Source organism: Coniophora puteana (genome assembly GCF_000271625.1).
Source record: "Coniophora puteana RWD-64-598 SS2 unplaced genomic scaffold CONPUscaffold_3, whole genome shotgun sequence".
Classification (NCBI taxonomy): domain Eukaryota; kingdom Fungi; phylum Basidiomycota; class Agaricomycetes; order Boletales; family Coniophoraceae; genus Coniophora; species Coniophora puteana.
This window is the reverse complement of record NW_006913055.1, coordinates 904,327-923,262: the sequence shown is the minus strand read 5'-3', so window position 1 is coordinate 923,262 and position 18,936 is coordinate 904,327. Positions and strand designations below refer to the sequence as shown.

Here is an 18,936-nt window from a genome sequence, read left to right as displayed (position 1 = left end):
AGATGGGACGGATAAAAGGTGAGAGTGTACTTCTGCGCGGACACGTCGTGTTTTATACCAAGTAGCCGGTGAGGCTGTTCAATGTAGCGAGTCCAAGGCAAGCTTAGTTACGGGTATCTTCATTGTTTCCGAGGTGCTCCTTCATCTGCGCCACTACTTGAGAACTTGTGGCAGCCGTGGAATGAAGGTACTCAGATGCATTATCTTATAGGTTGGTCGGCTCTCGAGCTGGTAGCCATTCCGTTGGCCAGCGAGGCGCAAAGTGTGTGCATCTAAAGTGGAACACCGGTATCGCGCCGATCGCATGCATACGCGGGCAAATACGACCTTATGGTATGCGTCTCGCCCTTTTCTGTTCATTCTTCGGATTTTTGATTCATCTTAATTCCTTTGGAGCCGGATATGAGCCGGATACCTAGAAGGAGTAGCTACAGCTCTCGATCTACACCTCGTTTTTATCCGTGTTCCTTGCCAACGTACATATGTATGTTACTGTTCTAGTTTTGCAAACATGTAAATTGCGGAGATTTCTACTTACGAACAGGTTGAATTCAGGCAATGTTGACCTTCCATACTTTCGACGAGAACGTTGCAAACAGTCATTCCAGCATTAAAGTACAAGAAATCCTATGGTATATATTTTGTGCACTGCCATGTACAGCATTTCTCAGTTGCCCTGCCATAACTTTGCCCGCAGTAACCGGCAACAGCCATATACTTTTGGTGCTGCGCTCCGGCAACCAACAGGCCAATTCAAAAAATCATTCATTAGAGGCAGAATTATGAGCCTCCAATGCATTATCTTTTTCGTCCCCACCAGCGTACAACCTTTTCTTCCGCACAACCATGCTGCTCACCCTTGGTAAAACTGACATTCGTCATGCCCACCTGCACGATGAGTCCGGGAACACAGTATACAAGATCAATACCCCCCACCTGTCGTCGCACACGACCATCCACAGGGGTCACTGGCACACCGTCGCGCGGATTGATTGGCATTGGGGTCAGTCGGCGACGTTCCACGTGGACGGACACAAGATGAAGTCGAAGCATTTTATTCGGAAGCGGGGGTGGATACACAAGTCAGTGTTCTGGTTTTCCACTTTTCGACATTTCACGCAGAACAGCCGCTTACTCTCAACTTCTATAGCACGTACACATTCTCAGGACCGGACGGTGTTCGGTACGAATGGAAGCAGAGAGGAGATACATACGAGGTAAGCTATAATTGGGTGGTGGTTTTGTGCCGCCATCGTCTCAATTTCCTTCGTGATCCTGATGTCTGTATGTTAGCTTCGCACAAAGGATGGGCACCATACCGTCGCGCTCTTTCATCCTCCACACTGGCATTTACTACGCTCGAACGAGAAGGCCTCGCTGGAAATATTTCCCGCGGGCCACCACGTCGCGGACACGATTGTCATGACATTGGTATTCATCAAACATCAAGCGGACCAAAGTCGAGGCCGGAGTCGGGATCAAAGTCGAGATCGAGATCGAGGTCGAGGTCTAGATCAAGGTCCGAGTTTAAGTATAAATTAAAGTCGATCTACAGTACTTTGCTGCTTCTTCGTCTATATCGCTCTAATACCCAGTTTTACTTAGTTCCTACGTACTCGTATTTATCCATTCTCATCATGTCACTCGATATTTTCCGACCTCTGATATAATAGATTCAACTAACTATATACATCTTACGAATACACATCATACCCATGTAATGTCACTGCACTAATACACCTAAGGCATTCGCACCTTGAATTGTGTTTCGCCCCACAAGAAAGGCCTGCACATTCACGTATGTCTTAGGTCTGCTTCGCGCTTCACATGTGCGAACGTCATAACAATGGTATCTATAATATGGTCGCCAGCAGGAAAAATCTCCAAAGCCTCCTTCTCGCTTTGACGTAGGAAATGCGTTATGGGCGGGTAATATATGGCTATGGGATCGTGCCCTTTCTTTGTACGTAGCTGCAATAGATCTCTATCAGAGGGATGACGATTCGAAGTATGAAGAGGTCTATTTTACCTCCAAGACTGATGAACCCACAACCTTCCACTCATAGACTACGCCATCTGGTGCTTTGAATGCGAATTTACTAGCGAAATAATATATGAGAAATATTCATCCATGTGTAGTAAGGACTAAAGATTTACTGCGTTGACCATCCTATTTCCTCCTGAAAGAAGTGGGCTGATTTGAGCTTGCGTCCATCAACGTGGAACGTCGTAGAGCCAATGTTAAGGTGCCAATCTATTCGTGCGACTCTGTGTTGACCTCTGTAGATGTCGCTGCCGACTTTGCACGCAAAGAGCTTGGACCGCGTCTCGAATCTGTACAATGTACGTCCGAGCTCGTCCTGAAAGAGAGCATGAAGAATTCCAGGGTCGCTGATGGTAAGCAGCATCCAGGCGCCGGTGGTTAAGAGGTGGCGTGTCGGACTGGGAGAGGCTCATGTATTGGCGGACGTACAGACTAGCGTTATATCTGTTGGTTACATGTGGCAAAGCATCGGTATCAGCAGGCCTGAAAAGTCGTCGCTAGCAGATTGACGAATCCACTGATAGTCTAATTGAGATCAAACATAGAAGACTATACTTTATTCCGACGGACTGAGCGCTCAACCGCACAGCCTGTCGCCTTGACAATCCACAAACAGACTGCATTTCTCTACATGTGACTACTAGCTGGACAGCAGTTAGTATGATAGGCTGGCCTTGTGACTGGCCAGCGCTGCTGCGTACCCGGAGGGTATTGAATCGGAGGCTATCGCGCGAGGAACGTAGGATCAGAAGATGGTTGCAAGTCTAACTACGGAGCATCCTATTGGAGCGCCATACTTACATTGCATCAGGGTTGTGACGAGTGGCCCGACACTCCGGCCAGTATCTTTTCCTCGTCTCAGCTCAGCGTGGACACTGCTGTTATCAAGCCTGTCTTGAAAGCCACACGCGACACGTCCAGCCCAGTACCTAGCTTATCTTCTGTTAACCCACAGCACTGTATTGCTTAAATGCACGCACTTGAACTCTCGGAGCCTGCAAGTGGACATGACGGATCTAGCTTCCTGTTAACGAGGAAGCAACTAGTCGAGCACTACCTGACCAGATTGAAGTTAGGCTTGGTCGTGCTAGAAAGCCCCTGTCCGTATTCATCGAAAACCTGACGTCATGGAATCTCGGACGCGAGATCCCGGATATCGAGGATAACGCGGAATCCGCATTTTCCGGCGGTCCAGCTGTCCAGCGGTCCAGCGGTCCAGCCACCCGTCCAGCCACCCGTCCAGCCGTCATTGCAGCCGTCCGCCCCGCATTTGCATCAGTCCGACCGTTCAGTTCAGATCCGCGAAATCAACGTTTCAACGTCAAACGCGAAGGCGACGAGAGGCTACGTCGAGTTCTCAGTCCTTGGCTCTCGCCCTTGACGAAGCCCTTTCATGTATTGACCCTGCACTTCAGTCCTCCACCCCATCAGTGAGCAGCAAGGGAAAGCAGTACACTGTCGAGCCCGACAACGATCTCAGCCATCCTTTTCCAGCTTCGACAGCACCACCAGCTCTCCAGTCCGTATACTCGCGCCCTCCCAGTCAGCAAGCAATCATCCTTCCATCAAGTGGATAGCCCGAGACGACTGATGCACCGCTGCTCGCGTCGCACGCAGATACCATCATTGAGTTTGTCCATAATTCCACCAGTGATAAATTTCATGACTCTAGTCTAACCAGTCCCAGCCTGGTCGAGTGCGCACGAGCGCATGACACCCTCGTGTGTCGCCAGCACCCCGGGCGCGCGCGAAGTAATGCTCTACGCACGCGCCAGCGAGCAACTCTCCCACCGACAACCACGTCCTCACAATCCCGGGTACTGATAGCAAAAAACACGTACGTTCGGGAGGCGCTGAGCCCAGTCTGGGCTCGCGTCGGTCAGACACTCCCGTTCCAGTTGCGATGGAACAGACGCTGCGCCAACCGACATCCTTTGCCAGGGCACTTGTTCTTGTTTTCGGGTGCCAGTGCGTCGCCCGCATTTTAGGACGCAGGTAGCGGGGAGCCCCAGGTTGCTCATCCCCGCACCCTGCCAGGCAAACTGTTTTTCAGTAGCTATCTCGGTGCGCGGTTACTCACCCCTGTGCCCTGCCAGTGCTTGAAGTCACCCGCCCTCCATCCCCCAGCATCGTGCCTCGATTGATCACAAACTACGTCTCAGATCGCCTTCTTGTATCACCTCGCTCACCCTGTTTTACCACCGGATTATGTGCTTGAAATACATGGATTTGTGCTTGTGCTCCCGGATCCAATCCGGTGAGCTGCGGCAGCTCTACCACCTCATAGTGTGAAAAGCCGCGCCAGCAGCGGTTTTAATTAGATATGATCTGTACGCCGAACGTGTAGGGATAGGTAGGGGCAGAATACGAGATAAGGGCAAATACGAAGGACAGGGGCTATCTATCTACTTGTGGCTGACGCGACTAGATCACAGGTTGGTGAATTTTGTGTTCCCACGCCCTTTCCCACGCCTGCGGCCAGACAGCTGGACAGCTCGCCAGACGCGGCATCCCCAAAATGCGAATTCCCCGTTAACCTGCGGATATCTTGGCAGATTGCCCGACCCGTAGATTTCAGCGGGAGGGTTTGGTTGCTTCCCCTTTGTTCATGTCTCAGCTAAACCAAAAACTGCTTGCCGAGCTGTGGGTCCACTCCAGGAGCCATCGCCAATCTTGACATTTGTGATCACGTAGTCCGCAGTCGAACATCTGCGGAATTGTCCGCCGGCCTGCTCAAACACAAACAGATCAAGTTACTATAGGTGTAGACACAATTGCTTGAATCATCGCTTATGGAGCGGTTGTGGCAAGATCTTTGGTCGCCGACCTACATGCATCTTCAGCTTTTCGCACTCACCAGCTTGGTTGAAGCTGAAGCCGATTATGGGCCTCCCAGGCGTCTCTACTCATCATCCGAAGTCAAACTGCCTACGATGATGATTCGCACCAGCAACTCCAGATGTCAGAGAAAGAAGAGAGAACGCCGCTGTCGTCTGCTTGCTTCAAGCACGCGCAGAACTACACATACAGGATAGTCTCGGAAACCACTTACTCCTCCGATGATCTACCTGAAACACAATGCTCACAACGCATGATACACCGCCTTCGTCGTCCCGCAATGTAGCAAGCGCATCGCTCTCAGGTCTCTCAACATTCTTCATCACCGCCCCCGCTGTATCCTCAGCATCTTCAGCTCTCAATTTTTTTCCCTCCCCGCTGCACACCATGCGCATCACAGTCAACAAAGAAGACGTCCGCAAAGCGACCTTCACCGACGACACCGGGCGCGTGCTCTTCCACTGTGAAACGCCCTGGAAGTTCGGCACGCGCCACACCGCGGACCACCGCGGCGGGGACGACGTAGTCGTCGGTACGATCGACTGGCGATGGCCCGAGAGCGCGACGTTCACGATTCGCGGGATGGTGGTTGAGTCGAAACGGTTTGGTTGAAGGAGAGAGGGTGGTTTCACGAGTGAGCTGCTGTGGTTCGGGTTGTCGCTATGTATATCGTCTGGAGCGTGGGTCATTTGTGGCATGTACTTAGTGCATGGACGTGGACGGGGCCTGATCAGATGTTGTACAAGTGGCATGAGAAGGACGAGGCGTTCTACGCGAGTGCGATGACTCGTTTTACTGAAGGAAGCATGTGTTCATGTGTGATGATCTTCCTTGGAATACAGCTCGACGACGCATATAAAAACACGGTCGCTATATCCCACAGGCGGAAGATCCACATCACGCACCCGGACGAGCCCGTTGTGCTCGAGGTGTTTGATGCTGGGTTGCACATGCTGGACGTAATTGTGGTTACGTTTATATCCCTAGAACAGGGTAGATGACGAAGAGGTCCCGCCACCGATTGCGGTCCCAGTAAATTGAGTCGAGTCTGGAGCTCGTCCGATGACGCGTAGAACATGATGTAGTGGAGGAAGCGAGCGGTAATGCATGGCACTAGTGTGATCTGGTATCGATTTTCACGTCACCTGAAAAATGTAAAGGTGTAAACAAATGACGAACTCATGGACATACCGTAATAATTACTCGTCTACGACCCTTGATTCTCAACGTTCCGAAGAAACAACTTTGTCTTGTGACCTCTACGATGATCGATGTTTAGGAAGGTTGACGCTCGGTGATGATCCACATGGGGCACGCGGTTGTGCCTGCGGGGACAAAGTTCGTCGTTCGACATGGGCCGACCAAATCACCGGCCTTCATAAAGCGTGAGCGTGGGTTCGCTGGAAGATTGGCCTCATTTGACGCGGGAAGCTGGTGCGCGTATGGCACAGAATACGCGAAGACATCTTGTGTCGATTATCAGTCGTGTTCATTTATACCGCTCTGAAGGTCCACGATAACCACTTTTACCCATGGATTAGCTGAGAATGACAGATGCTTATGATAGATGTTAGGCTTCTCGTAGGCGTAGCCTTCACCCTGGTTCCTGCGCAGGTACCCAATTCAAAATGAAGGTTCGAGGATAGACTCGAGCGCCCGTGTTTTCACTCACAGGCGGCGTCATGACTGCGTCAAGGGTTCTTCTCGCCGACCTGGTCTCGAGCGGATGCGTCATCGCCTCGAGCACGGTTCGAGTGATAGGCTCGTGGGACGCCCCGCGAGCGTGGTGATCTGTGAGAGCCTGGAAGAAAAGCTCTCTTCGATCCGGGCCCTGGGCGGTGCCGTTGATCAGCCATCGTGTTTGTACGAAGTCGAACGAGGTGGTGAGCTTGGGACTTGTGGTGAGAATCCGCGGAGCGTTATCTGAGAACCAAACGCGACATGCACAAGGAGGCACGCGAGACTTTGGCCTCGTATGCGTCGCAATATCCCGCTGTTGTGTGGCAAACGACGCAGGAGGTTGACAGAACGCAAATCCCCAGAAGCTTGTCTGCATCTTACACTTTTCCTTAGGCAGGCTCGTGATGCTGTCATCAGATCAGACAGAGACCGAGGTTGTTGCTTGAGAGATCTGTCATCTTCATCGGGGGTGGGATCACCGATCTTGGACGTGCTTCATTTGATTCCATCGCTTATCGAGATTTGGGGTTGCCGACAAAGACATGACATGTTCCACGCCGAGCTTATGAGCTTATTTCTTGGCCACAAATTCTTTGGTCTTTTTCGAGAAAATTGATATGTTATCTCCATAGAATATGGAACGTACGTGTGAGACGCCGTGATGGGACCGCCCAGGTCGCTGTATGGGCCGGGCTGCGGGTGGAGTGGGTGCCGAGTTGGGGGGATGCAGACACGTGGGAGGTTGAGACTCCGCTCATATGGTGCGAGATGTAGGCCATTTTAGGAGATAGGACCGGAAGATAACGGCATCGACTCTGCCTCACCATTTCCACCCTGCTGGCCCGTTTTTCTGCCCTTGTCCCTGCTGTCCCGCTGGTGGGTAACGAATTTCTGGACCAGGAAAGACCGCGAATGACCCTCTGGTTTGCTGCAGGATAAAACGTTTGTGCAGAGAAAGATAGGCCGTGTCCTCCTGGTGTTTGGGAGTCCTTGCAGGTGGTCTGGATCGAGCTGAATCTGAACGAGATTCATTCCAAGATCCGCCGCCATCGGGAGATACAAGTGAGATACAGGTCAGATGGTGTTTTGTCGATCGACGACTCTGTTTTCCTCACCTCGTCCTCCCCCTCTCAGTTTCCAGTTCCCCTCCTCCCCCTCGCTCTCGTCGCCAGGTGCGATGACGACGGCGCCCGGACAGCGCTATGCCCTCCCTCTCCACCACCACTCCGGGGGGCTCCAGCAGGTCCCCGACGTCCGCCTCCCCTCCCTCAAGGAGCTCGATTTCAAGTACCGTCCTCCACCCCCAGAAGCAGGCGTAGACAGAGAGCCACTCCAGCCCCCGCCCCAGGCCCAGCCAGACGTGCAACAGCCCTACCCGCCCTCCCACTACCAGCACTACCAGCAGCAGCAGTTGCCACCCCATGACGTGGTTCCGCAGAATGGCCCGACTCACCCCGCCACTAACCACACCTATCAACATCCGAGCCATCCAAACCATGTTCCCCAAAATTCGCACTCCCAGTATTCCTATCCGCCTCCGACGGCACCCGCGCCTGCACCCGCTCCCCAGCAGCCACCGCAGGCGTCTCCATACACGCAGCAAATTCAACGAAACCCCCACATGGCCCCACCACAGCCACAGCCCCAGCCCGCCTGGACCCAACCTCATACGCAGTCCCATCCAATCCAAGAGCCGCATAATCAGTATCACCAGCACGTTCAGCCGAATAGACCTCATCAACCATTCTCCCGCTCGACGCCCTTAATGGCCATGCAAGTAGACCCGCGTCCCTCGCCGTCCGAACCACGTAGCGCTCACAGTGCACGTTCCTTCACCGAGGATTCTGGTCGATTCAGCTATGATCCCCGCCAAGCTCAGCAACCAGAGTCGCGATCCGAGTTGCCGTCCGATTCTCGAAGCATACATTCACAGCCCGGCTACACGCAGGCGGATGCTGCTCGGATGAATCACTCGCCCGCAGATGTTCCGAAAGCGTACCACCGGCCGACTGATGTTCGAGCTTCCTCGATTTCCTTTATCGACCCGCAAGGCCGCATGTATCAGGCTCATCAGGCGCACCATCATCAAAATAGCCTCGCGAGCAGCATCGCGTCGAACGAGGCCCCCCGGGCGCCTCCTCCGCCTCCGCCATCCGCTCATGGCCACTACCATCCCCCCTCCTCCTCGCACTCTATGCATGGCACACCTAACGGCATGCAGCCCCAGTACCACTCCCCCGTCGTCCAAAACGGGTTGACTCACTATGGTGTGCGACCGCAGCCACCCACCCACCAAAACTCGTATCACTCGCCTACCGAGCAGGCGCCCGTCTATGCTTCTCCAACTTCGTACCTTCCTCCTGAAGGGGCTCAGCAGCGTGGGTACCCCAGCGCACCACCTCAGTCCTTTGCGCCACCACAGCCTGCCGACATGCGCGCGACGTACACGCCGGATTCGCGGCCAACCACGGCTGTCGAATCTCTGTCATATCCGCAGACCACGGAGCTCCGGCCCATGCTTCCGCTCTCCCGGGCGGAGCAGAACCAGAGCCACGGACAAGGCCACAGCCAGGGTCACAGCCAGAGTCAAAACCATAATCACCAGACCCCGCACCAAACGCACCAACAGGTCCATCAGACGCACCAGAGCCATCAGACGCACCAGACGCACCAAACGCACCAGCCGCAACACCAGACACACCAAGCTCACCAAGCCCAGGCATACGACACGCGCCCACCGCATGTCACCCCTCATTCACGACCCCCTTATCTCCCGCAGCCTTCGAGCACTTCGAGCATTGCTGAGGGGAGGCACCAGTACGCTACGCCCGTCGAGGCGCGACAGGAATACCATGCGCCCCCTCCACAGCTGCCGCCGCCTGAGCCACGTCAATCTGTCGTTGCACACGTCGAGCCGCCGGCGCCTCCCTTGCCCAGCCAAAGTCAAGGCCAAAGCCAGAGCCAGAGCCAGAGTCAAGGCCAGAGCCTGAATGCGAACCAGGGGGCTGAGCGTCAGGGCTATGGTGCGGGTGCGGAGGTTACGCCTCGCCCACAGGCGCCTCCGGAGGTTAATATGCGGCCTTCGCCTTTCATGAAGCCTCAGCAGCCACCACAGCAGCCCATGTCGCGTGCGCCGCCGCGTGCTCCGGTCCATAGTAGGTCTGCGGATGATACGCAGGAGGTGAAGGTGCAGAAGGTGCGGGAGAGTATTTGGAAAGAGGTGAGTGTTATTGGATTTATATGCTGTGAGTGCTTGTGCTGACGGATGCTCGTATGTGAAGATTGTCGAGCATTGCAATGCACTCTACAGTTTTGCTAATAAATATGGTGCGTGATCCCCCTCGGTCGCTCGCTTGTCCCATCCATCTACTCACCCCGCAACCACAGCACAACACCATTCCGCTACTGGCGCGCAAGTCCAGCCGACGAGGGAAGAGATGGAAGAGATGACACATCGCGCCTCGGAGGTCGTCCGTCTTCTCGAAGAGCTGCGGAGTCCTTCGCCGTCGCTACACTCTGGCAAATCGCGCAGCCTGCCCGTGCCCTTGGTGATAAGCAGCTCCTCGAGCTCGCGCATGGACGTGGACCCGCCGCAAGCAGACCGCCCGCCGAAGAGGCCCTGGGAGGACATCAACGGGGACAGTGGCACGTCCGCGTCGGACAGCAAGACGCATCTCCGGCCGCTGCGCGCGAAGACGCCCGCGTCCTCGTCGGCGGTGGCGGCGGCGGGTGAGAAGGTCGCGTCGGGTTCGGTTGGCGTCGAGCTCAACGGCGCGAAGCGCACGGCCGCGGAAAGGGATATGGAGACCATTCGCAGCAAGAGGGCGATGACGACCAGTATGGCTGCCGCGAATGGCGCGGGCAACGCGTCCGGGGCGGGCTCGGGTGGGGGTTCCAACGCGAACGCGACGAAGACGAAGTACAGGAAGCGAAGCGTGAGTTTGCTTATTCCCTACGTTCTTTTCGAGACTGCATGCAGTAGGGTGCTTATTATGTTTGCGTTCTGCTGGCATTTCAGAGGGCGACGCCGCCGGGCAAGTGCCATTCGTGCAATATCAGGGAGACGCCGGAGTGGCGCCGCGGCCCGGACGGGGCGAGGACGCTGTGCAATGCTTGCGGGCTGCGTACGTTTTATCATTGTCACGCCGCTTCTGTGGTTACTGACGTTCGCGGGATAGATTACGCGAAGCTCGTTCGCAAGCGGGACAAGGTTCTCCAAGCGGAGGGCGGCAACCCCGCTGAGGCCACAAAGATCGACATCGAGATGCTGCGCGCCTCGGCGCGTGCCGCCGAAAATGCCAGCGAGCGGCGCACGCAGCAGCAGTCGTCTGGGAGCTCCTCCAACGGAGCGCCGCCCGCTGTGACAGACACGTTCGATATCAAGTCGGGCGTGCACCAGGGTTCGTTCCAGATTGAGGGCATGGGCGTTATGGACACGTCGGGCGGCGCTCCGCAGCCTCAGCCATCTCATCCCCATCCCCAGGCTCAGGCTCAGCCACAGTCGCAACCCCAGTCTCAACCCCAGTCGCAACCTCAGCCGCAACCCCAGCCGCAGCCACAGCCGCAACCCCGACCGCAGCCACAGGCTCAGCCTCACGCGACGCCAACGCAGACAGCACGTTCGGCGAAGCCGAAGCAAATGAGCAAGCTGAATCAACAGACGAAGTTGAGTCAACAAAAGCCCCAGCAACAGCCTGCTCGGCCGCCCCCTTCCACCCAGCAGCAGCAGCAGCAGCAGCAGCAACAGGCGCCCACCTTGGCGCCTGTCAACGGCACACCGACGATGTATGCCTCCCAGCCCCATGCGTCACAGCACTCGTACTCGCATCACACCCTCTCGCCCATATCAGCGAGCTCGACCGCCCCTGCAATGACGCAGCACCAGTCGGCGCCGCCCTCGTGGATGACTAACGGCGGTGGCGGTGGCGGTGGCAACGGCGGCTCGGGCCGACCTTATGGTGCCGATCAGCTCCAGCATCAGTCCTTCGCGCGCAGCTCGCATTCTCTTGCGAACGGCGTTTCTCGTTGAGACGTGTCGGGACTCGCGCGTGCGAAGGATATGGGGCTGGGTGGTGGTCGGAAGCAGAAGTTTGTTACCTTCTTTTGCTCGGTCATGTTCGTCGTTTGGTGATATGGCTCGTTCGTTCTCGAGCCTGTCTAGTTCTTTCCACGGTGTCGTCGTTGCTCCGTCTGGTTCCAGCTGCGTTCTCGTTTCGTGCTGTTCGTCTGTACACTTTCTCTTAGTCTATCTAATCGTTTTTGGACCTTGCCTCGACCTTGCGTTGATGACTTGTAATTGACTCTTGCTCTTTTTGTTGCCCCCGTTAATCACCCTAATTCGATATTCGTACGCATATCCTTGACCCCTGCTTTCTCATTCCCTTTCTTCATGTGCTCCATAATGCTCTAGCGATTCCTCTTTTTCCGTTCTGATTGGCTACACCTTTCTTTCCTACTCGCATTCTTTCTTGTACCCGTACTCGTACCCGCACTCCCGTCTGCTCCTGGATAGCGCTGGCTGCCCCGTCTCTTCCCGTTATCCACCATCTCTCCCATTTTGCTATCGTACCCTCCGAGCCGTACAGCGCTCTTATTGGTCTTCCGCTTTCTTTTATTGCACCTGCACCCGCACTAGTTCCTACGTAGTCCCGCACCTGCATCGTCATTTTTTATAGCGTATCCCACTCTGCCTGCTTGTATCTAATTGCTCCCCTCGTAATTTGTATTTCTTTCTGTGCAGTGACGCTCAGTACGCGGGTGACGTCTGAGGCCTGAGGACGCACCATATCGTATATGAAATAAGGTAACTACGGATATTGAGGGCGATAAACTCGAGCGGGAGCGGCGAAGGACGTGGGTGGAAGGCGGGCGGGTTGTTTTTGTGTTCCCTTCTCTCTCGAATGCTCAGAAGATATTTCTCGGGCGAAGATACCTCATACAACCATCGTCTTGAAGTTCAGCAGGACATAATATTTGAGAATGGAAGTGAATCTTCTGGGCCGAGACCCGACAATTGCAAGACAGGAGGATCAATTCCGAAGGGAGAACATGTTGGAAGCCATATTCGTGACGTTCGCGTTTATCCTTGGTTGTCGTCCTGCGGAAGCTAGCAATAGTGTCGCCAGCGCAGGTGCAATCGGTGCTGTTCGTAACATCGTGAGTGCCGCTTTCGGGTAGGGAGTCAGCTCTGGTTCCAGCGTCGAGCCACTGCAAGGTTTCAACTATTTTATTACTCTTTAGTACGTAACAATAGCATGCGTTCAGCCGTAAGCAACATATATGAGGTAAAGTCTAGAGTTCCGACATCTGATAGCTCTGGGGACTATAAGTATCTACATTTGTGTCGCCGGAATCAAACTCCCCAGGCCACCCATACTGGACAACAACTCCTGGAGCTTCCGAAGCCTTTCCAGCTCCGACAGTTCCCTTTCCTCCCAGCTGAAATCCTCGACGTGCGACTCAAACCAGGCGCTAGACTCATCATCGAGTTTCGGGCCATAGACGCTAATCGACTTGATTCGAGTTTGAGTGTTATCGTACCGCGCTTCGCACTGGCACATGCGCCGCAAAGCGCTTGCAGAGAAGCGATAGTCACGCAGCTCCAAGTTTTGCAAGTTCGGGCATGCTTGAAAGCGACCATCCGTCTGGTTGCGAGCCGACAGCACGCCGAGGAACCAGTCGTCGAACCCCTGACAGTCATAGAGAATGATGTCTGTTCCTTGGAACCCTTGAAGCAAGTGGAGTAGTGACGGCCCAGATGGTATATCCGAGATGTGGAGGTTCCCGGGCGGTAGCGGGCTGTACGTAGGGGTCTCGCACTTTTTGATATGAATGTCCTCCAAGTGTACGCTTGATCTGGTAGCATCACATATGATCGGTACGAATGGACCCTCGAGCTCTTCAAGTGTGAGGAGCGCTACGGAACGTAGCGATGGAGTATCAGAAGGGAGGTCGTTGGGATCGAACTTGACGTTTGTGATTGAAAGTATATACCTAGACACGCGCAGGCCATTGAGCTTGTCCAGAGCGGCAATAAGGCGAGCTGGGCTTGCTGCGGGGAGCGGGGACTCCGGTCGGTATCGAGTAATGTCAATCTTTCCAAGCGTGCCAGAACCAGACGGCCATTCTATGGCGTCCATGAAGTTAACAAAGCTCTCGGCGTCGGTGTGGAGGCTCTCGATGTCCGGCAAACAGAGAGTGGATATCTGGAGGGGGGAATCATCCGTTTGACGCGAGTCGAGTTCCAGTTCCTCGAGGGTAAGTGTGGCCCCATCGAGAAACTGACTGATGAAGACAATGGTGGAGCGGAAGTAGGCTGTGACGGAAAGGCGGGAAAGCCGCCCAAGGTGCGGTGCCATGTGTCGCATAATAAGCGCCCACCGGTCTCGCTCCTGGGCAGCAGTGAGGGTGCACGGCTCAAACTCGCGAGGGTATACGGTGACCTCGATAGGGTTATCGCGAGAAGCTACAAAGAAAGTTTCTATGGCTGCGGGGATGAAGGTAGGGCCGTCGATGTTGATCTTGAGCTGCTCCCAATACTCCGGCCGCATGGCAAGGACGTCGAGCCATCGTCTACAGACCATGGCGAGCGCTCGCATGGTGGACATCGTCGTTTGAGCTTCGTGGAAATGGTATACGCTTTGAAAACTGGACGCTGAGGTCGTCGCCGGGCACTCTGACCGGCCGGTCTCGGCTCGTCCAATCAAAGATCTCGAGTAGCACCTCGGCCGGCAAGTCCATGATGGGAGAGTGAGAGGGGGATACATCGCGGGTGGTAGCCGTTGCCATTGTAGTATGGGACAAGAATGCTACTTTCCTATAAGAACTTCGTAGTTCCCCGGTAACAAGTTAAGTTTGAAATCTCACCGTCACGTTTTCAACTTGTGCGAGTGCTTGCGGCTGCCACTCCAGCAGATCAGGAACCTAAGCGGGTATGTTCAAAGAGAGCTTGGCACGAAGGGCTCAATGACTTACAAATCTACTCAAGCTCCTTAAGAAAGTTGAAATGCAATATTCTTCACCAGCGACTAAAGAACACGTTCAGGTTCAACGCCGCGTCGCGAACGAGACATGCGGAGTTTCAAATCTCCGCTTGACCGGCCCGAAGACTTGCATCGTGCGTGAAAAGTGATCGTAACAAAAATGCGTCAGCACCTTCAGAAACCTCGGAAATGACTCAGTCCTGATTGACGAAGCATAACTCAAAACAAGTAGTGATGATACTGAGCATTTATATACCCGCCCCCAAGTTTGAGATATCTACCACCCTCGACAGCAGCTGCTCGAGAGCCGACATCGCCTCAAAGTTTGACGACGCCCTCTCTTCCCAATCGAACACCTCGATATGACTCTCGAACCAGCTTCTTGAGTCATCGTCGAGCTTTGAACCCAAGCGTACCTTGATGTATTTGATGGGAGCATCTTCATGCCGCATCTCACACATGCGCTGCAGAGCACTCGCGGAGAACGTACAGTCGCTAACCTCGAGGCGTGACAGGTTTGGACATGTCACACTATTGTCCGCCTCGCCGCGAAGCGATAGTGCACCGAGGAACCAGTCGTCGAAGCCGTCACATTCGCTAATGTCCAGGTAAGCCACTTCTGATCCTTGCACCATGCGAAGCAAGGAGACGCTCGAGTCGATGTCCCTGATAAGAAGCTCGTAGCCGAGAAGGGGGCTGCGCGAGGGAGTACTGCATCCCCTGACGATCATGCTTTCCATTTGGGAGCTCTGCCTGATTGCATTGCAGATTAATGGTATGAAGGGACCATGAATGTCAACAAGCTCGATATATGAAACTTCGGGGAGGGATATCCCATTAGGAGGGGAGTCGTCCGGGCCAAATTGTACTTCATCAATAGCGACCTGGCGGCACGAACGCCCTTGCCCAAACTTCTGCAAGGCAGCCATGAGATGAGCCGGGCTCAGAGCGAGAGAAGCAGATATCGGATGATATCGTTTGAGGTTCAAGTCGGTAGACCCCTCTGATGGCCATTGTATGTTGGATTCCATAAGGCTGACAAAGCTTCCGGCGTCGATGTGTAGTTCATACAGGCGGCTTGAAGTGAGGTTTAGCGAGCAAATTTGAAGGGGGGAGGTGTCGTCCGTTTCATGAGAGGTAAGTCGGAAATCTTCGAGTGATAGGGTGGCACCGTCCAGAAAGCGGCTAATGATGACGGATGTCGAGCGGTAATAGGTCTCAATGCAGAGGCTGGTCAGCCGACCGAGATGCAGCGACATGTTAGCCATGATGAACTGCCACCTGGAGTGCTCCTGCGATGCAGTGAGCGAGCAGGACTTCCCCAGAGGAGGAACAATGGTGACTGAGATAGGAGAATTCCTGGAAGCGACAAAGAACGTCTCTACAATGGCAGGGATGAAAGAAGAGCCGTCGATGTTGATGTCTAGGTGCTTCCAGTAAGTCGACTCCATGGCAGCAACGTTGTGCCATCGTCGACACACAAAAGGAAGTGCGTGTGCAGTGTTCTCCGCCTCGCAACTCGCATGTACAATGGCTACTGCCTCGCCGCGGGCATCAGCTTCGAGCTCGCTCTTTTCAAATGTTCGAGGCTGGCTAGCGTGCTTGAAGATCATCAGGAGAACTTCAGGAGGTAGATCTACGATAGGTGAACGGCTGTTGGGGATCGACATTTTCTTTTCCAACGTCGGACTTTTCCTTCTCGTTAGAAGAAAACTCAGCTCAGCAGACGTGTAACTCACTGAATCAAGCTCAAGTATGTGCTCCTTCCGAGAGAGATTTGATGCGTTGAGAACGCCCGAACTGGCTGCGTGTAGGGCGCCCTATTTTTGTATGAGATTGCTGAGCAGTGCCGAGGGCAGACAGTGTTTCCTGATGATTGGCAAGAAAACCTGAAGGAGGGGCGTCGGCGCGTCGTCGTACAATGTGGGCGGAGTTCGAACGGCTTGCCCGGTTGCAAATATCGCGACTCGCCTAATTGAGTCTACTGTCAATCTCATCAAAATCTTATCAGCGCTGCTAGCTAGTAGACAGCTGCGGAGCGACTCTATCTGAGTTTTGGGATCGACATAGCGTGCCTCGTAGTACAGCTCTCGCAGTGAAGTGGTGACCATTCAATTCTAAATATTCAAGTTGAGGGCACATGAACTGTCCATCTTCCTGGGTTTGAGGCGACATAACTCCGAGAAACCAGTCGTCGAACCCTGGGTAGTTGTTGATTACGATAAGGTTACCTTCAAACCCCTGGAGCATGCGGGGTAGCGGCGGTCCCGCTGGAATCCCAGAGATGTGGAGAGGGTCTGAGAAGGCTATCCAAAGAGCGTTTTCATCTCTCAACGAAGATGTCACCTCACCCACTGTAGGATTGGCTGACCTCGCAGATCATCGGAAGAAATGGACCTTCAAGGTCTTTGAGTTTTAGGAACGACAAAGACCGGAGAGACGGAGTCTTAGGGGAGACGTCATGGGGATCAAACTTGACGCTTTCGACCGAAACGAAGTGCATCTGCTTGTCTCCCAGTGCGTCGAAATTCTTCAAGACGCCCATGAGACGAGCTGGACTTGCAGCGGGTAGAGGGGATCATTCTGGTCGGTAATGTGTGATGCAAACCTCATTGGGCCCATTGGACGATCATTCTATGTTGGCATCCATAAGGTCGATAAATCCGCATCGGCGGTGTAGAGAATGTTCATGTTAGGGCAACGGAGGGAAGAAATTTGGGGAGGAGAGATATCGCTCGTTTGCCGCGAGTTGAGGTCGAGCACGTCGATGGCCAGTGTGGCGTCATTTAGGTTCAAAACGTCCGCTTTATCGGGTTGTAGCCTTCCGCCACTTGCTATCGCCGCACATGTATCGTACTTCGAGCTTATGATTGTAGGAATTACTTACACAGCTGCGCAATGTAGCCACACTTCGGCTCCCAAAAAGTACCGTCGTCGTTCCTGCTAACAATTTGTATGCCGCGTGTGAATGGACAGGTGGAGCATCATTGATTCGGACAAGGATGGCAATGCTGCTGTGCGGTCATTCCAGCGATACATATATAGACGTTCGTAATGCTGCACACTTCAGTCGTAACGCTTTCAGTTGTCCCACAGCACCATCACCCATATGCTCCTAACTCTTCGCGAACCTGGCCTAAACCCTTCCACTTTGGTGAATGACTCTGGGAAAGAGGTCTATCAATGGAAGAGATACAAGGATATGACTACCATCCGGAAGCTCGCTGCACTCGACCAGCAATTCGGCGATGCCCCCATTTTGGCAGAGATAAATTGGGGGCTCTTGGATAGCGGAGCTCTCACAAAGATCAACTTCAATGACGAAGAAACCGATGCGAACAAGTTCATAAAGTAAGTCAAGTCAAGTAAGCTGCTGATGCCTCGATTAGACATATAGGGTTCATCATGGATTCCACAGAAACAAGGAGGTTACAGATTCGAATGGTTATACATTCCAATGGGTGAGCGAAGATCGCGGGTGGAAGGTAAGCAAACTCCCTATGTTCTTTCTTCTCGATGTTATGCTCAGAAAGCCCTTGGCTTCCCAGCTTCAAACGAAGCAGAAACCGAAGGCTGCCATTGCCTCGTTCAGCAACACGCCATGGGACCGTAGACCTGAAGCTCCTTGGGACAGACCGGAAACTACAGGAGAACTCGAAGTTTCTAGTGAAGGGGAGACCATGTTGGAGGCAGTCGTCGTAACTTTCGTGTTTACCCTGGCTTCTCACCCTGCGCGCACACCAGCCGGGACGATCGGGGGGCCCTTCAGTTTTGTATGATGATGAGGGTTGCTGGCTGTCTCACAAATTTTTGTTTGCGAATAGCGAAGACGCCTTCTATCATCACACCCATCCTATTAAGTAGATTATGATGCCACAAGCACGATACCGTAGCAGCCCATGCCGTAGGTTCTGAGGCGATGGCGTCGGACGGGCGGACTTTTGAGAGGCGACAGGTGTCGAGTCAGCGGAGAATCAGCTCGTTTGGCGAGGCCGTCGAGTGAGCTGACATCTGGCGGGACAGTAAGTAAACGGGACGCGGGTGGTCAATACAATAGTAGTGTGGCGGGGAACAGTGAAGATAAGGCGATGGCCTGGAGTGAGCTGAGCGGGCTAGGAGGAAGGAAATAAGCAGCAGATGGGCAACTAAATAATAGCATAGTAAGGGTACTTAAAGTAAGACGAGGGCATCGGGGGAGCTGACTGCGCGGGAGGGGAGGCGGATGCCTGCGTGCGGATTGATAATCTAATAGTATAGCGGGGATGGTTAAGTTAACCGATGATGTCGAGTGAGCTGACAATGTGGGAGACGGGCGGGCGGATGGTCATCAGATCAGAATGATCATCGTATGACGTAAGGCTACAAGCGGCGCGCGATACCGTCGGGTGAGCT

General features: G+C 53.9%; 8 protein-coding genes across 8 annotated transcripts; 4 read left to right on the top strand and 4 right to left on the bottom strand.

The window, feature by feature from the left end:
- Positions 1 to 846: 846 nt before the first annotated feature.
- CONPUDRAFT_70775 (uncharacterized protein) lies at positions 847 to 1,513 on the top strand (the record flags this gene model as incomplete). Its single annotated transcript, XM_007767213.1, is given in 4 exon segments — positions 847 to 1,082; positions 1,151 to 1,217; positions 1,294 to 1,431; positions 1,451 to 1,513. 4 exon segments carry the CDS (start codon positions 847 to 849, stop codon positions 1,511 to 1,513), a joined length of 504 nt encoding a protein of 167 aa, XP_007765403.1.
- A 2,204-nt stretch (positions 1,514 to 3,717) lies between these two features.
- Positions 3,718 to 3,975, bottom strand: CONPUDRAFT_150896 (uncharacterized protein; the record flags this gene model as incomplete). Its single annotated transcript, XM_007767528.1, has 2 exons — positions 3,718 to 3,804; positions 3,886 to 3,975. 2 exons carry the CDS (start codon positions 3,973 to 3,975, stop codon positions 3,718 to 3,720), a joined length of 177 nt encoding a protein of 58 aa, XP_007765718.1.
- An 814-nt stretch (positions 3,976 to 4,789) lies between these two features.
- Positions 4,790 to 5,494, top strand: CONPUDRAFT_163123 (uncharacterized protein; the record flags this gene model as incomplete). The annotated part of the gene is made up of 1 exon (XM_007767527.1): positions 4,790 to 5,494. Exon 1 carries the CDS (start codon positions 5,123 to 5,125, stop codon positions 5,492 to 5,494), a length of 372 nt encoding a protein of 123 aa, XP_007765717.1. The 5' UTR covers positions 4,790 to 5,122.
- Positions 5,495 to 6,157: 663 nt separating this feature from the next.
- Positions 6,158 to 6,938, bottom strand: CONPUDRAFT_150894 (uncharacterized protein; the record flags this gene model as incomplete). The annotated part of the gene is made up of 2 exons (XM_007767526.1): positions 6,158 to 6,256; positions 6,555 to 6,938. 2 exons carry the CDS (start codon positions 6,936 to 6,938, stop codon positions 6,158 to 6,160), a joined length of 483 nt encoding a protein of 160 aa, XP_007765716.1.
- Positions 6,939 to 7,499: 561 nt separating this feature from the next.
- Positions 7,500 to 12,293, top strand: CONPUDRAFT_163122 (uncharacterized protein). Its single transcript, XM_007767525.1, has 6 exons — positions 7,500 to 7,635; positions 7,697 to 9,782; positions 9,844 to 9,889; positions 9,950 to 10,497; positions 10,581 to 10,686; positions 10,741 to 12,293. Exons 2-6 carry the CDS (start codon positions 7,740 to 7,742, stop codon positions 11,589 to 11,591), a joined length of 3,594 nt encoding a protein of 1,197 aa, XP_007765715.1. The 5' UTR covers positions 7,500 to 7,635; positions 7,697 to 7,739; the 3' UTR covers positions 11,592 to 12,293.
- Positions 12,294 to 12,853: 560 nt separating this feature from the next.
- CONPUDRAFT_135523 (uncharacterized protein) lies at positions 12,854 to 14,572 on the bottom strand. The gene is made up of 3 exons (XM_007767524.1): positions 14,537 to 14,572; positions 14,429 to 14,485; positions 12,854 to 14,370 (listed from the first exon to the last, which is right to left on the bottom strand). The coding sequence occupies exon 3, from the start codon at positions 14,326 to 14,328 to the stop codon at positions 12,895 to 12,897; it is 1,434 nt and encodes a 477-aa protein (XP_007765714.1). The 5' UTR covers positions 14,329 to 14,370; positions 14,429 to 14,485; positions 14,537 to 14,572; the 3' UTR covers positions 12,854 to 12,894.
- A 220-nt stretch (positions 14,573 to 14,792) lies between these two features.
- Positions 14,793 to 16,214, bottom strand: CONPUDRAFT_150891 (uncharacterized protein; the record flags this gene model as incomplete). Its single annotated transcript, XM_007767523.1, has 1 exon — positions 14,793 to 16,214. The coding sequence occupies one exon, from the start codon at positions 16,212 to 16,214 to the stop codon at positions 14,793 to 14,795; it is 1,422 nt and encodes a 473-aa protein (XP_007765713.1).
- Positions 16,215 to 17,653: 1,439 nt separating this feature from the next.
- CONPUDRAFT_70771 (uncharacterized protein) lies at positions 17,654 to 18,323 on the top strand (the record flags this gene model as incomplete). Its single annotated transcript, XM_007767212.1, has 3 exons — positions 17,654 to 17,895; positions 17,963 to 18,029; positions 18,093 to 18,323. The coding sequence occupies 3 exons, from the start codon at positions 17,654 to 17,656 to the stop codon at positions 18,321 to 18,323; spliced, it is 540 nt and encodes a 179-aa protein (XP_007765402.1).
- Positions 18,324 to 18,936: the final 613 nt, after the last annotated feature.